Consider the following 13,239-nt stretch of genomic DNA (forward strand, 5'->3'; position numbering starts at 1 on the left):
TATATGAGATGTGGACTTACATATCCCATGGCGCCCGACCATATTTCATGCAATGTTTTGGATTGCAGAAATAACTTCCACTACACATTATTTACAATATAGAAACCAAGACGTAGATAATAACTGATTACTGCATCCGAAGTGCGATGCTGCAGTCTGTAGTAGTTTTACTTCAATAGATAAAATAAATAGGCTTCACTGTGTTTCTTGGTATACGTTTATTGTTGACACTAGTAACGTCTTTTTTTGTGAGTTGTACAACAATCACTGTACAGATCTGTGAAGTGTTGGTGAGTATGAGTTACTTATGGTTACGGGTGGAATTTATATTTTTTCGATATGAAATTCTGATATGATTCAGTTTACTACGTTATCGAACAATAACTCAGATAAAGCATGAACTGACTCCTTTCCCAGCAATACATTGTCATTGACATCAGTTAAGCGCCATTGTTCTGTGAGTCTATGGAATTCATAATTGTAGGATATTAGGGCCAGGAAAGGATATCATAAAAGTCTCAATGCAAATGTAACGATGATAAGGAAAAGGTATCATTCGAGAATAATAAATATGTCAAGATGATAATTCATATATAAGATATAATGTTGTTGACCGGATAATAATGTGTTATTTAGCAATAGAGAATGTGGTGGTGAGTAGCAAACTGTTTATTTTTGCAGGTGTTTTGTGATATATTAGTACGAGATGGTGAAATGGTGTGCGTGGAACTTGTAGCATCGGATAGAGAAGGAAGTATTCAGGGAGTCATTTTTCTTGGTTCCATCAGATACGATGCTTTGAAAAGAGTCTATGATGCTAGGGTAAGTTGAAATGATGAAATATGATAAAGTTATTTGTCATGTATCTATAATGAGTATTAACAATGACTTTATATAGATGACTACTATAACCCATTAAGTCTTCAGGTAGTTAAAAAAAATACTTCTTATAAATAGTGATTACGTGAAGAATTAGAAAGCAAGTAAAGTATTGTAGCTATTAAACTTAGAGGGATTAAATTAATACTTTCATTACCAGAAAAAAAAATATGTAAAAGATGTAATCAGCAGTGAAGTATAAGTAATTGAAGTATAATAAAAGTAGATATGTGTAAAAAATATTTATAGAAGAGGAAGCCATCGAATTTCCTCCCTTCTGGAGTTCCCTCTCCCCCTATCTTACGATTATTTCTGTCTTCCCAGTCTGAGAAAATCTTTATTTTTTCGTAGATAGTTTTGAGGAGTATATTTTCAACTTCCGCGAAGTATAAATGTTCCTTAACTTTTAGTTAGATTTTCTGTATTAAAGCTATAATTAGTATTTCCTGCCCATCGTTTCAGCAAGCTGCTAGGCTCACATTCTATCTAGAGATGGGTAGCGAGACGTTTTGTTAAAACGTTTTTCCAGTTGACATGGAAGAGTTAATAAGCAATATTATTCTTAACATGGATCACTTGCTAGATTATAGTCAAATATTTATTTATTTATTGTTGGATACTATCCATGAATTTTTGAATCCTTTCTGTGGCCAGTTGCTAAGGCACGTTGTCCCGGATTCGATTTCCGATGGTGATATTCACCCATAATACATACTTAAAATAGTGGTTTATAACCCACTTCATGCTATAGGCCCCGTCTTTTGTAGCTTTCCTGCTGAAAATGGACATTACACTTCAAATAACTAATCATTGAAGAAAACAGTTACGATGCTCGAATATCCGTATCATAGAATTATCAGGATACTGATTTCTCTAGAAATATGAAGTATATCCATTTTCGATTGAACTTCCTACAGACTGCCGATAAATAAGCAGGAATCAATATATAGGGCACCGGAAGAGGTTTGATTTCTTTCATCCGAGTTATATGAATAAATTTGAAGGTCTGAATATAAATAAAGTCGATGTTAGGAACACTGTATAGATATGACAAAGAGGAGCAAAATATATGTTAATGAAGACATATACTTCTGAGACATCAAGGCAGAATCCACGTTTTCTGAGTCGGCCGAGATATTGAAAGGAATATGAGAAAAAAACTCACGCATTTAAAAATTTTATTTGATACCTAAAATGAAACCCTAACACTGGGGGTTTTTAAGATTTTTATTTTGTTAATACAGGTAAGATTTAATATACGTTAAGATTGGTTAACAGTAGGAGTGTGATTAAGAAATACTTCAACATTCCGTCAGTAAAAGCACTAACAAATTGGCAACGTGCGCTTGCCAAACGAAAGAGTGTGTAGCTTAGCCATTCTGTTATACAGTAAGTCACACCATTATTTGACGAACACAACTCCAACATTCGTGTAGACCATCTAGTTATTGTAATGCTCTCTCCAGATGTCCATTCCTTTTTATTTTCTTAAATTATTTCCTTATCTTTCCTACTAACTTTCTAGGATTTCATTTTCATGCGAAGAGCCAAATGCTAGAAAATATAAGGATTATACGGGAATTAAATTTCAACAACTTATTATGTGTCATGTTATCTATGGAGTGTTGTTCATTCTAGAGGTACCTGTGATAATATTAAAAGTATAGTCGTGATAGTTTGCTCAATTTCTAGAAATGTTCCCACTTTCGTTCGTATTTGCTTTACCTTAGACATATACTCTTAAGAACAAGACAACTTTTTGTACGTCTATTTTAGTAGATAGATTAATCTTATTTATTATGAAGTACTGTGCCAATAAAGATAAGTTCTTTTAATTACTTTGAAAATTACGTTCATATTTGCCTTGCTACTGGTTCGTATATAGGTAGAATAAATGGAGAAGATAGTAATGATTAAGAGAAAGTCATAAAAGTATTTGACGGACAGATGACTGTTCTTCAACTGATTGTGTGTAAGATGAGTTCTAGGATTAGGAATTCGATTTCTCGGCTTTCGGTATCTGTGGCCATGTTGGCCCTTCACGTATGAGGGATGGTGTCCCTCGGCGATCACGTGCCTGGGAAATTGGAGAGGAAGGAAGCAGTTTGGGACCATTATGTAAGATACTATCCCGGCATTTTCTTGGTGTGAATGAGGAAAACCTCACTGGATGGTTGGTCTGAAAAAGCTATTACATTTTTTCGATTGAGTGTCCCCACTGGGAATCAAACTGGGAACTGCTTTCATTAAAGGCGAGAGTGTGAGTGACTGTGCTATACGGGACCACGTGAGATGTATGTCATTGGGCAAAACGCACTGTTTGAGTGCTTATTCTGAACAGATCACAATATTAGAAGTTCTACGTTATCAAGCAGCTGTCGAAGGTCAGTTGTCAGTGGAAATATATCCCATTTAAATACATTATGTACAGTGTTGCGATTGTCACTCATTTTAATTGTTTATTTATTCATTTATTGTGTTTCAGTCCAGTTTGAGCAGTAAAATGGCCCAGCGGATGACATTTGGTCTTTTTTCCGGTGCCAGTTCGCAGCGAATTGAGTTCGTTCGCATGAAAGGACCTCAGGGTAAAGGGCATGCTGAAATGGCAGTCACGAAGCCAAAAGGTACGACATATGAAAGTTGTTTGAAATAGTAGATTCCAAGGTACATTCTATGTACAATCTATCTATGTATATAATCTAATCTAATATAAATAAAATAAAGAGTTTGTTTGTATGTCTGTGTGCGGCCTGGGGACCAGCCGAGTGGACCGAGAGTTACCAAATTTTGGTCACGGGTATCTTGGTCCAGTCCTCAGATCAAGACGAAGCGTTTTTTCAAAATTCGAACCAGAGGGTTCTCAGCAGGATTTGCCCAAGTGGCCCCAGCCCGAAAAAACCCACCAGGTTTTTTCGGGTTGGACCCCGCCTGAAAAAACTCACCTGGGTTTTTGAGCTTTTTGTTAGTATATTGTTGACAACTAAGGTGATTACATAGATAGTGATTTTTATCAGATTTTGGACTTACCTGGGCGAATTAGATGCTTTCACGTTAAGGTATACAACATAAGACTTTTATAAACTTCTGAATGCACTGAATGAATTAAAAAAACCTTAGCTTGAGGTAATTATAAAACAAATTAATGTATAGATTATACTTATAGCCTGTTTGAAGTAAGATATGCAATTTTATATTTTAGAAAATGCTTTCCGTGAAAAGTGTGCTCGCTGACTTGGCGACGCCGAGGGACGTTATCCCTCATCGGGTTTAAGGCCATAGGTGCCGGTAGTACCAGTAAATATGTAGTACGTTAGTAAAACTATTAGTATTATTGTTTTATTACCTTTGATGGTCACACAAGTATTCTTCAGTAAAATTTGGTTTTCCAACAAAAACAGTTTAGTTCAGTTATTTGCTGCTACTCTTCAAATAAGCATTCTGCAGAATCAACACTAGCAATAGCGTAAAAATTCTTGTCAAATTTAAGATTTCCGAAGATTACGTAACTCTTACTATTTCAAATGCTGAATTCAAACTTCCTTAATAGTGCCGGTGCACCAAGAAAAAGCTGCATTTTCGGAAGAACAAGAAGAAAGAAAAAGAAAACGTCGCGAAAGAAGTGCTCTGAAATTCCCGCAATTCAACGCACAAAGTGTCGCAACTGAATAATTCAACAATAACACTATTTATTTTACGTTGAAAGATATTGAATTTCATTTAAGACATTTTGAAACATTTACTTTATAAAATATGAATTATGTCTGTGTTAATTGTTTTAAATTAATTTTCTGGAAAGAGCCGTCTTGCAACAAGTGCTCGGGAAATTCCCGTAATTGAACGCACAAAGTATCGGAAGTGAACTCCAACCAGTGGCGGCGGTTGGACGTTAAAAGTGGGGGGGGGGGGCAAGACATGATCTGAATATTTGATATCAATGTTAGTTTTCCTGGTTGCTTGTAACACTTTTTTTGACGAAAGGTTGTATAACTATTAGGATACTGTCTTTTTCAGTTAAAATACCGTATATCTTGTTTCATATTTTATTAAGTAAATTGACAAGAGCAACGCAAGTACTAGCCCTTTGTACTCTTAACAACGAAGGTGTAAGAAGAGATCTGATTCTTTGCTCATGAATATCTGTCTGGAAAATTGTGTAATCAGATTAGGGGCCTATTTAATAACAAATTTGCAAAACAAATAAACAGAAAGAATAATATTAATCAAATAATCATAGTAATGAATAATGAGGCTTGTTTTGCAAAAGTTATATTGAAACTGGAAATTAATGAACAACTTATATTTTTAATTCCACGCATGCTATTATATGTGTTATTACTCTTAGAATGACAGTAAATACTACAAGCATATACTACGACATTTAAAGAAATACTTTTGCAACTTCCCGAAACATGTTCGCTGCCATTAAGTACAGTTTTCACTTTCTTGGAATATATCAAAACTCAGCAATACTTAGAGGCTCCACATTTCAGTTATACAAAATAATCCTAAAACCTAGAATTATGCTGAATTCACTAAATTTAATTGTATATACAAAACTGTATATGTACACCCCTAAACTCGTATATTACACTGCAAAATTAATATTCCTTACTGAGCTCCTTCGTGGCTAAGCGGTTAGTGTACACGTCTTTGACGTGGGAGACCCGGGCTCGATTCCCGGGGAGAGCTCACGTGGTTCGGACTCCATGTTGATCAGTAAGTGGACGTCTCATGTAACTTGGCTGCTGAACAGAATATTAAACTGAAAAAAATCAAATAAAAATATTCCTCATTATTAGAAAGAAGAAAATACATTTTAGGAACTGTCGATTTTTGTACAATTAAAAAATAACTTGTGAAGGACTTCTTTTCTTGCGAAATGTTATCTCAGTTAGTTCCAGAGCGTTTGACTAACATATCGAGCCATTGCATGAAGAAATGAAAGTACGCTCGAATTGTGGCGCTCCAATAGGTTAATTTTTGGGCCATTTTTAGTGGCAGTTCAAACGCAATTTTTGTAGCGTTTTTAATACGTACTCATGGAACGACAAATATTTTATGGCATCATTTTTATTCTATGAACCAATAATACATACAAAACTTTATATTTCCAAATGAAACTATATACATTAATGGGTAATTTCAAAAAAGCAACTGTCCCCCTCTGCCCCCCCCCCTCTAATCGCCTCCCATGACTCCAATAATAAAACTATTTATTTTACGATGGAAAATATATATATCGTATAAGACATTTTGAAACATTTATTTTATAAAACACGAATTATATATCTTTGTTTTAAATTAATATATTTGGTGTTCATATTTGGCGAACGTTACTGAGGCTCCTGGGATGATTCGATCCACATTTGTTCGTTCGTCTGCCTGTACACACATACTACAGGGTATCACTTTCGGTCTTTTAAGTTTAAATTTTCAGGGTACAAGAAGGAGACACACTAAATTTCCTGTATATATTTTGGTAAAATACCAACGTAAAATTTCAAAATGGCTGCCATTCTTTTTTCAAAATAGCGGATATCCACGCTACAAAGTGCAATTTTTGGTCTTTTAAGTTGACATGTTCAGAGTAGAAACACGAGATACTCTAAATTAGCTGTATATACTTTGGCAGCGATCCAACGTAAAATTTCAAAATGGCGGCCTTTTTTTCAAAACTGCGGTGAATAGAAAATTGCTGTGACAATTGTGACAAGTTGTGACAATGATAATTTTGAAATATAAATCACATTTTAACACTTCTACCCCAAAAACATTGAAATATTTCGAAAAAAAACCCAATTAAACCCGAAAAAACCCACATGGGCCCAGGTGGGTTGGGCTTTTTAAAAAAACCGGGTTTTTCAAACCCTGGTTCTCAGGGGGAGAGGCGTTTACCGGGACATGTAAAAGTCGTAGAAAACAACCGATATTAGCGTGAAATTCATAGTTTTCACGCTAATATCGGTTGTTTTCTACGACTACGAAATTCATAGTTTTCGAGGTCGCTGAGATCAATGGTGAAGCTTCGATCGCATTACCTTCCAAATTCACCCCATTCCGCTGCGGTTCGGGGGGATTGCGGAACATGTAAAAATAATCGAAAATGACCGATATTAGTGTCAAATCCATAGTTTTCGTCGTCGCTGAGATCAATGGTGATACTTTCATTAGCCATGATTTTCAAATTCAGCCACCATTGTATGCGGGCCGGGGGTCACCTACAGAGGGGGGGGGGGTACCGAGATATGAAAAAATTATTGAAAATGGCCGATATTAATGTGAAATTCATAGTTTACGGGATCGCTGAGCTCAATGGTGAAACTCAAGATCGCGTTTACTTTCAAATTTACCTCTCATCAGCTAAGGAACAGGGACCATATTAGAGGGTCATCGAGACGTAAAAATAATCCAAAATGCCCGATATTAGTATCAAATCCATAGTTTTCGCTGTCTCTGATATGAATGGTGATACTCACACAGCCGTTAACTTCCAAATACAGCCCCCATCGACGGGGCTAGGGGCGTTGTTTCTTCAAAATTGGAACCAGGGGGTCATATGGGGCGTTTACCGGGATATGGAAAAGTAGTAGAAAATGACAGATATTAGTGTCACATTCATAGTCTTCGTGATATCGGCTGGGGGCCAGAGGCGATTTTTTTCACAATTCGAACCAGGGGGGGGGTCTAAGGGGGCGTTTACCGGGACATGTAAAAGTAGTAGAAAATGACCAATATTTGTGTCGAATCCATATTTATCAAGGTTGCTCAGATGTATAGTGACACTCCAGATAGTGTTTGCGTTGAGCCATTCCAATGAAAACACATCCAGGTTGTTGGATATACATTCACACAAAATAGATTCCATTTTAGAAATGTTTCTTAATTGTTCTTTCGTTGTGCAGTTTGTTTACATTGATATTTTATCTGGTTCGTGCGAAGAACGGGCATAGCAATTAATAATTAATAATGTTGCATGAGAAAGACTACTATTGCGTAAAATTTTAATCCAATGTCAAAATTTGGCATTTAGAAATAAAGCATATTTTTTATTTTATTATATATATATCGTACAAAATGTAGCGGAACATGTGCCAAAATGCATGTCACCGGAAACCCAACAGCAGCAGCAGTAACCTGGTATATGTGTACTGGAAGCATAATTGATGTAGTTTTAACGTTGCCTTCCAATCAATTAAGTGAGAGTAATTAATGTGGTTGTTGGCTCTATATATATATATATATATATATATATATATATATATATATATAAATCCACAAGTTATCGAAAGTTATAGAGTTAATATTTTACAAAACTTGTGTATATAATAAATAATTATTTACATATCTTTTGCGTGATTGTTTATTTCACTTACCTATTTTACTGAGGAATTCGTCAGTTTTAGCTTACTTATGCAGGAGCGGCAGTTGTTTACAAATAACTTCCAATGTAAACGAGAACTTACCTGCGTAAGGTGAAACTCTCTTGAAGTCTGCAAGATTGGTGGTTGAAATAGTGAAATAAACAATCCACACAACAGAAAGAAACTTTTATTTCCTTATATGCAAGTTATACAGTGTGCTGAAGAAAACGCCAACAAAGTTGCGACTCACACACGCTAATATATTATTTTTCTTAGATTAAAGGCAAAAATTAAAACATTTTAAATGTGATAATTTTCTTGTATTAAAATTACATCCTGAATAATGGAAGAACATTTGTATGAGCTACTCCAGTTATATTCATGATGCTATACAATGTTTTATGCATATGTCTGGATTTTTGTGTGTAATATTTAAGCTTTTTTTTTTTTTTTTTTTTTAATCGAGACTTTGCATTTCAATTGATTCGCTATTTAACAAAATGACTTATTTCAGTAGCTTCCAAACATTTAAAAGAACATTACCAGTTTCGACACATGCCATGAGTTACTATATTTTGGTTACAATGGAGGACAAAGACATTTTATTCCTTTTCTTTTGTTGCGTTCGAAAGATGATCTTTGTCATGACCCGTGACAGTAACGTTTTTCGTGAACTTTGGAAGATATCGAGGTGAAGAGTTGCATTTCAATATTCTATTATCTTCAATACCTATATGATTTATTATTTTCTCATTACAGGTTATGGCGCAGAAACACCCACATCCGAGCCAGGTTTATGCGTGACAGATATGTGGGATTCTGATTGGGATGAAGATCCAGAAGATTTTTATGTATATAGATATCAGGTAGGGTAGTAATGTGAAGCGATGTAAGCATAATGAAATAAATATATTAATAAGCTATTCTAAATAAATAAGCTATTCTGTTACGTTTAACTTAATATTCGTTACGTTAACTTAATATTCGTAACATTGAATTCGCATCTTTAGAGAAATTGATATTAAAAATCAGTTATTTCTTCAGTTCGTTAATACAATACAACCGTTAGAGTTAATTTTGAGTTTTAACGTCTCTTTAAGCAGCGAGGTGAGACAGGACCTACTGATTAACATGGAATCCGAACCGCATGAGCTCCCGGCGGGAATCGAATCCGAATCTTCCACGCCAAAGGCGTGAATATGTTATAACCAGTAGAGGCGTTCTGAATATGGACACTGAACTATCGAAGCACAACATGCAGTTATGGTACAAGCTGTGTAGTCTGAATGAAAGAACGCCGACTTCGAGAATGAGAGAGTGTATGGCTGGTCTGGAGGCGAACTGAGTAGCGCAGTGGTTAACGCATCAACACGATATGTCGAAGATCTGGGGTTCAAGTCCAGGTCCATTCATGCACTTTTTCATTCTTTGTGTAATATTCTGCTATGGCTTACGATATAAATCTTCCTACTTCGTTTTAGTTCGGAAGCTGCTAAAAGAAAAGATTTTTATTTCACGATTTCGTATGAAAATTTAATGTTTTGGAATTTACATGTAAAGTGAAATTTTAAACCGTAACACAAATGCCATTTTAATTTGTGATTTCTGAATAAATATTGCACTTTCAAGTTTTCGGCTCTCTCCTAAAATTTTGTTCACGGAGGATAAAAGTGTAAATAAGAAAAATAAAAATGTCAAGGAATTATAAAGGAATGAACTCAAGCGGGGAAGACAGGGGTAGATACCTTGTCGAATCTATCGCAGCAAGTCACTCCTCAAGTAGCTGTGCAGCTCGCTATAAAATGGCGAGATCGTTATATGGACCTTGAAAGTAAAGGTTGATAATTAATGTTGATATTGTGCCAATACTCAATGGATTTTTTAATCACAATCTCCCAGTCGTCACTTAACCTGCTCTTGTCTGTTTTAACTTTTTTGTTATTTTTTTAAGGAAACATTTTTTTTCATAAATGCAAATGAAAATTGTGGTAAAGTGCTACTTTGTTTTGGATATATATATATATATATATATATATATATATATATATATATATATACAGAGCACAGTTATACGTGTTAACGGAATGACACTTTAGTCGGAACTGCCAAAATTCGGCAAGTCTAAATTTCGTGCAGACGAAGGACAGGGGGAAGGTCTTTCAATACAACATTAATTACTAAGTAATGAAAAGCATAATTTGTTATTGTACACATACTATGTCGGTTAAACTGTGGTCAGAAATTCATAGTACAGTAATAAACTAAGTAAGCTGAGAATTTTCGGAAAAAGACTTTAGAAAAATATTCAATAAAAAATCGATTAAACGAACAGAAATTCAACAATATATCATTAGTGCGAGTAATCATACCAAGAGTCTAATATAGGCAGGCCAACATCGTTTTCATGGAAATTACGTTTGGGTGCGTATTGTGAGTTAACAGGCCTATAGGACTGAAAAGTGAAAGTAAAATTTGAAGGAAGGGATTGATAAAAATCTTGATTGATTTGAATTGGTTCAGGATTTACGGACGAATTTCTGTTTGCATCGATATACTTACATGTTGGTTGGTTGATTTAAGGTATAATGTCCCTTCTAACATCGGGGCCGTATGAGACAGCTACAGTTTAACGTGGAATTCGAACAGCGTCACCTCGCACTGGGAATGAAATCCTGATGTAGCCACGAAGAAGCTGTAACTTGCATCAACAAAATCTTACCTTGCACGTCTTTGCTCCGATCCTATTTCGAGTTCCACGATATTTCAGTCTAAAATGAGACTATGGTCACATGCAATATGCTTTTTTTTTTGGTGTGTGTGTGTGTGTGTGTGTATGAGCATCTTATTTCGCCATAATGTTAATTTAATATACAGAAATAAATAATAATGCAGTTGTAATTATCCGTGGAACTAATAAGGCAAAATATAAACGAACTTTGTGAATATTTATAATGCGTTTTGTGTTTACTTAAGTAGTTTTCAATATTTTTAATTAGTTTGTAGAAGATGCAGTTGAGCCATTTTGCAATACCTAGTTCTAGTGCAAAATGTGTAAGACATTCAGAGGACTTCGTGTAGTCAAATTTAGACTATCAATTTAAAACTAGACACCACCGCATGCTCACTACACTTTTCGTCGAATTCAGTAGAATTTAAGGAAAACTATTATACATGCAAGGTAATCACGAGCTAGTAATGGATTATCCTTTGTTGAAATCGCATTTTGGTTGACCACTTTAGACATACTTCACAGCAAGAACTCTCGGAAGAAAATCAATTTACCGACGAATACGTATGCAGCATGATTCTGTTGTTAGAACTATCAATACTTCGGTTCAAGAATATCGTCTAACTAAGTAGCATTATAAAAAAGACAGTTGATATTCCTTACACATTGGATCAATTTCTCCGGCTGCTCCATATATAATGAAATACATAAAAAACAAACAGTTCTCTTTAAAATATTTATATATTTCTGTAGAAACTGAAAGATATTACTTAAGTTTCTCACATATTGTAAATACAAAATTTAAAAAAAAAATGAAACTAGTATTTTTAAATTATATATATTGCAAATAGGCTCAACTGTATAAAGTGTATTATGTTGAAAGTGCCATAGAATGCGTTTTGTTCAAAGACTCCACCTGATATTTTCCAGCGGCGGTTGAGTGATCCTAGTGCCAACATCAATAACTTCGTCCGTGGTGGATGGAAAACTAAGCCTTATGGAGAGAGTGGGAAATCGCGATCAGAGAATGAAGGCCTGGATTCCATGGCGAATGGATTAAGTGAAATTGAAGCAGGAGACGTAAGAGATGGTAAGAATTTATTCTATGACAATCTTTATGTAGTGTGTTATTTAGTTGTTGTAATGATAAACATGTAAATAATTATTTTTAAGTTGTAAATGCGTCTTTATTATTTTTTTAAATCCTTTGTGATATACAGTGTTTGTCAAAATTGGTAAATACATTGTTTTCTTTTGACAATTTGCATTTATTAAAACAAGGTCATATGTTTGATAAAGTTTAAATAAGTAAATAAAACTAGTAGAGGTATATAATCCTAGTTAAAGGAATGAGTGCAGAACTTTGAAAGAATAGTTCTGAATATGACTGTTTAATTCGACATGTGGTTAATTTAAGAAAACAATCTAATTATATGCAAACTGATTTTTTCTTACGCTGTATTTACAGTAAGTTATAAATGCAATAAAAATCTGAGTGGAAACATTCGACTGGAGCGACTGTCGAACCTGTGTCTTTAGCTTAGTATGTCGTACGTGAAGCACTATGTTAACCACTCCATTACATCAGATAATGTAGACAGTGTGTTCTTCAGGCACAATGATAGACGTGGTACAGTGTGTATAGCCTGAATGACAGTGCAGTAATCTTAAGAGTGAAAATGTCTGAGGAATAGCTGGATAATAGTAGTATACCAGCACGGTGAGCTAAGGATCCAGGTTCGATCACGACCCAGTCACGTTTATGCACTGTGAATTTTATAATTCGATTAGTATATGAAGAGATGAACATGTAATGTAATATGGTAACAAGTCAATATAGAATATGTGATATTGTATGTATAAAATACAATTAAATTTCGCAGAATAAAATCCCTCTTGAAGATACGCTGATTCAATAATAAAGGGTCACCTCTGGTCCAAAGATCTAGTTCGATGCGATGCCAGGTGAAGTTGTATGTGTGGATAATATCGTTTCCGTAGGTTCAGTTCGGTTTCTCCGGTTTTCACGCATGCCGTTAAGCTTAGTATCAAAGTCAAAAGCTAAGCTTCATTTCAGAAACATTCGTTGTTCATTTTACATCACTTGAGAGTGCTCATACTCAAGGATAAAATTTGGTGTATCTTTTGAACGTAGGATTCATAAAATTCGTATTTAACATGAGACTTTATTCTGTAGAAATGGGATGACAAGTTAAGCCAAAATGCTCATAAAATTACTCAGTCGAAGCAATAGGTACTTTAAATGTTGAT

General features: G+C 34.8%; 1 protein-coding gene across 2 annotated transcripts in view; it reads left to right on the forward strand.

Annotated features, from left to right (window-relative positions):
- The window catches only part of LOC145680648 (uncharacterized protein KIAA0930 homolog), a 42,045-nt gene that overhangs the window by 19,051 nt on the left and 9,755 nt on the right, over positions 1–13,239 (forward strand). For both annotated transcript variants that reach the window (XM_081751357.1, XM_081751358.1), the window contains exons 5-8: positions 682–822; positions 3,365–3,503; positions 9,000–9,106; positions 11,899–12,058. In XM_081751357.1, coding sequence (XP_081607483.1) covers positions 682–822; positions 3,365–3,503; positions 9,000–9,106; positions 11,899–12,058 — 547 coding nt within the window. The remainder of the gene's footprint in view (positions 1–681; positions 823–3,364; positions 3,504–8,999; positions 9,107–11,898; positions 12,059–13,239) is intronic.

This window comes from Thermobia domestica, chromosome 3 (genome assembly GCF_964235325.1).
Source record: "Thermobia domestica chromosome 3, izTheDome1.hap1.1, whole genome shotgun sequence".
In the NCBI taxonomy this organism is placed as follows: Eukaryota; Metazoa; Arthropoda; class Insecta; order Zygentoma; family Lepismatidae; genus Thermobia; species Thermobia domestica.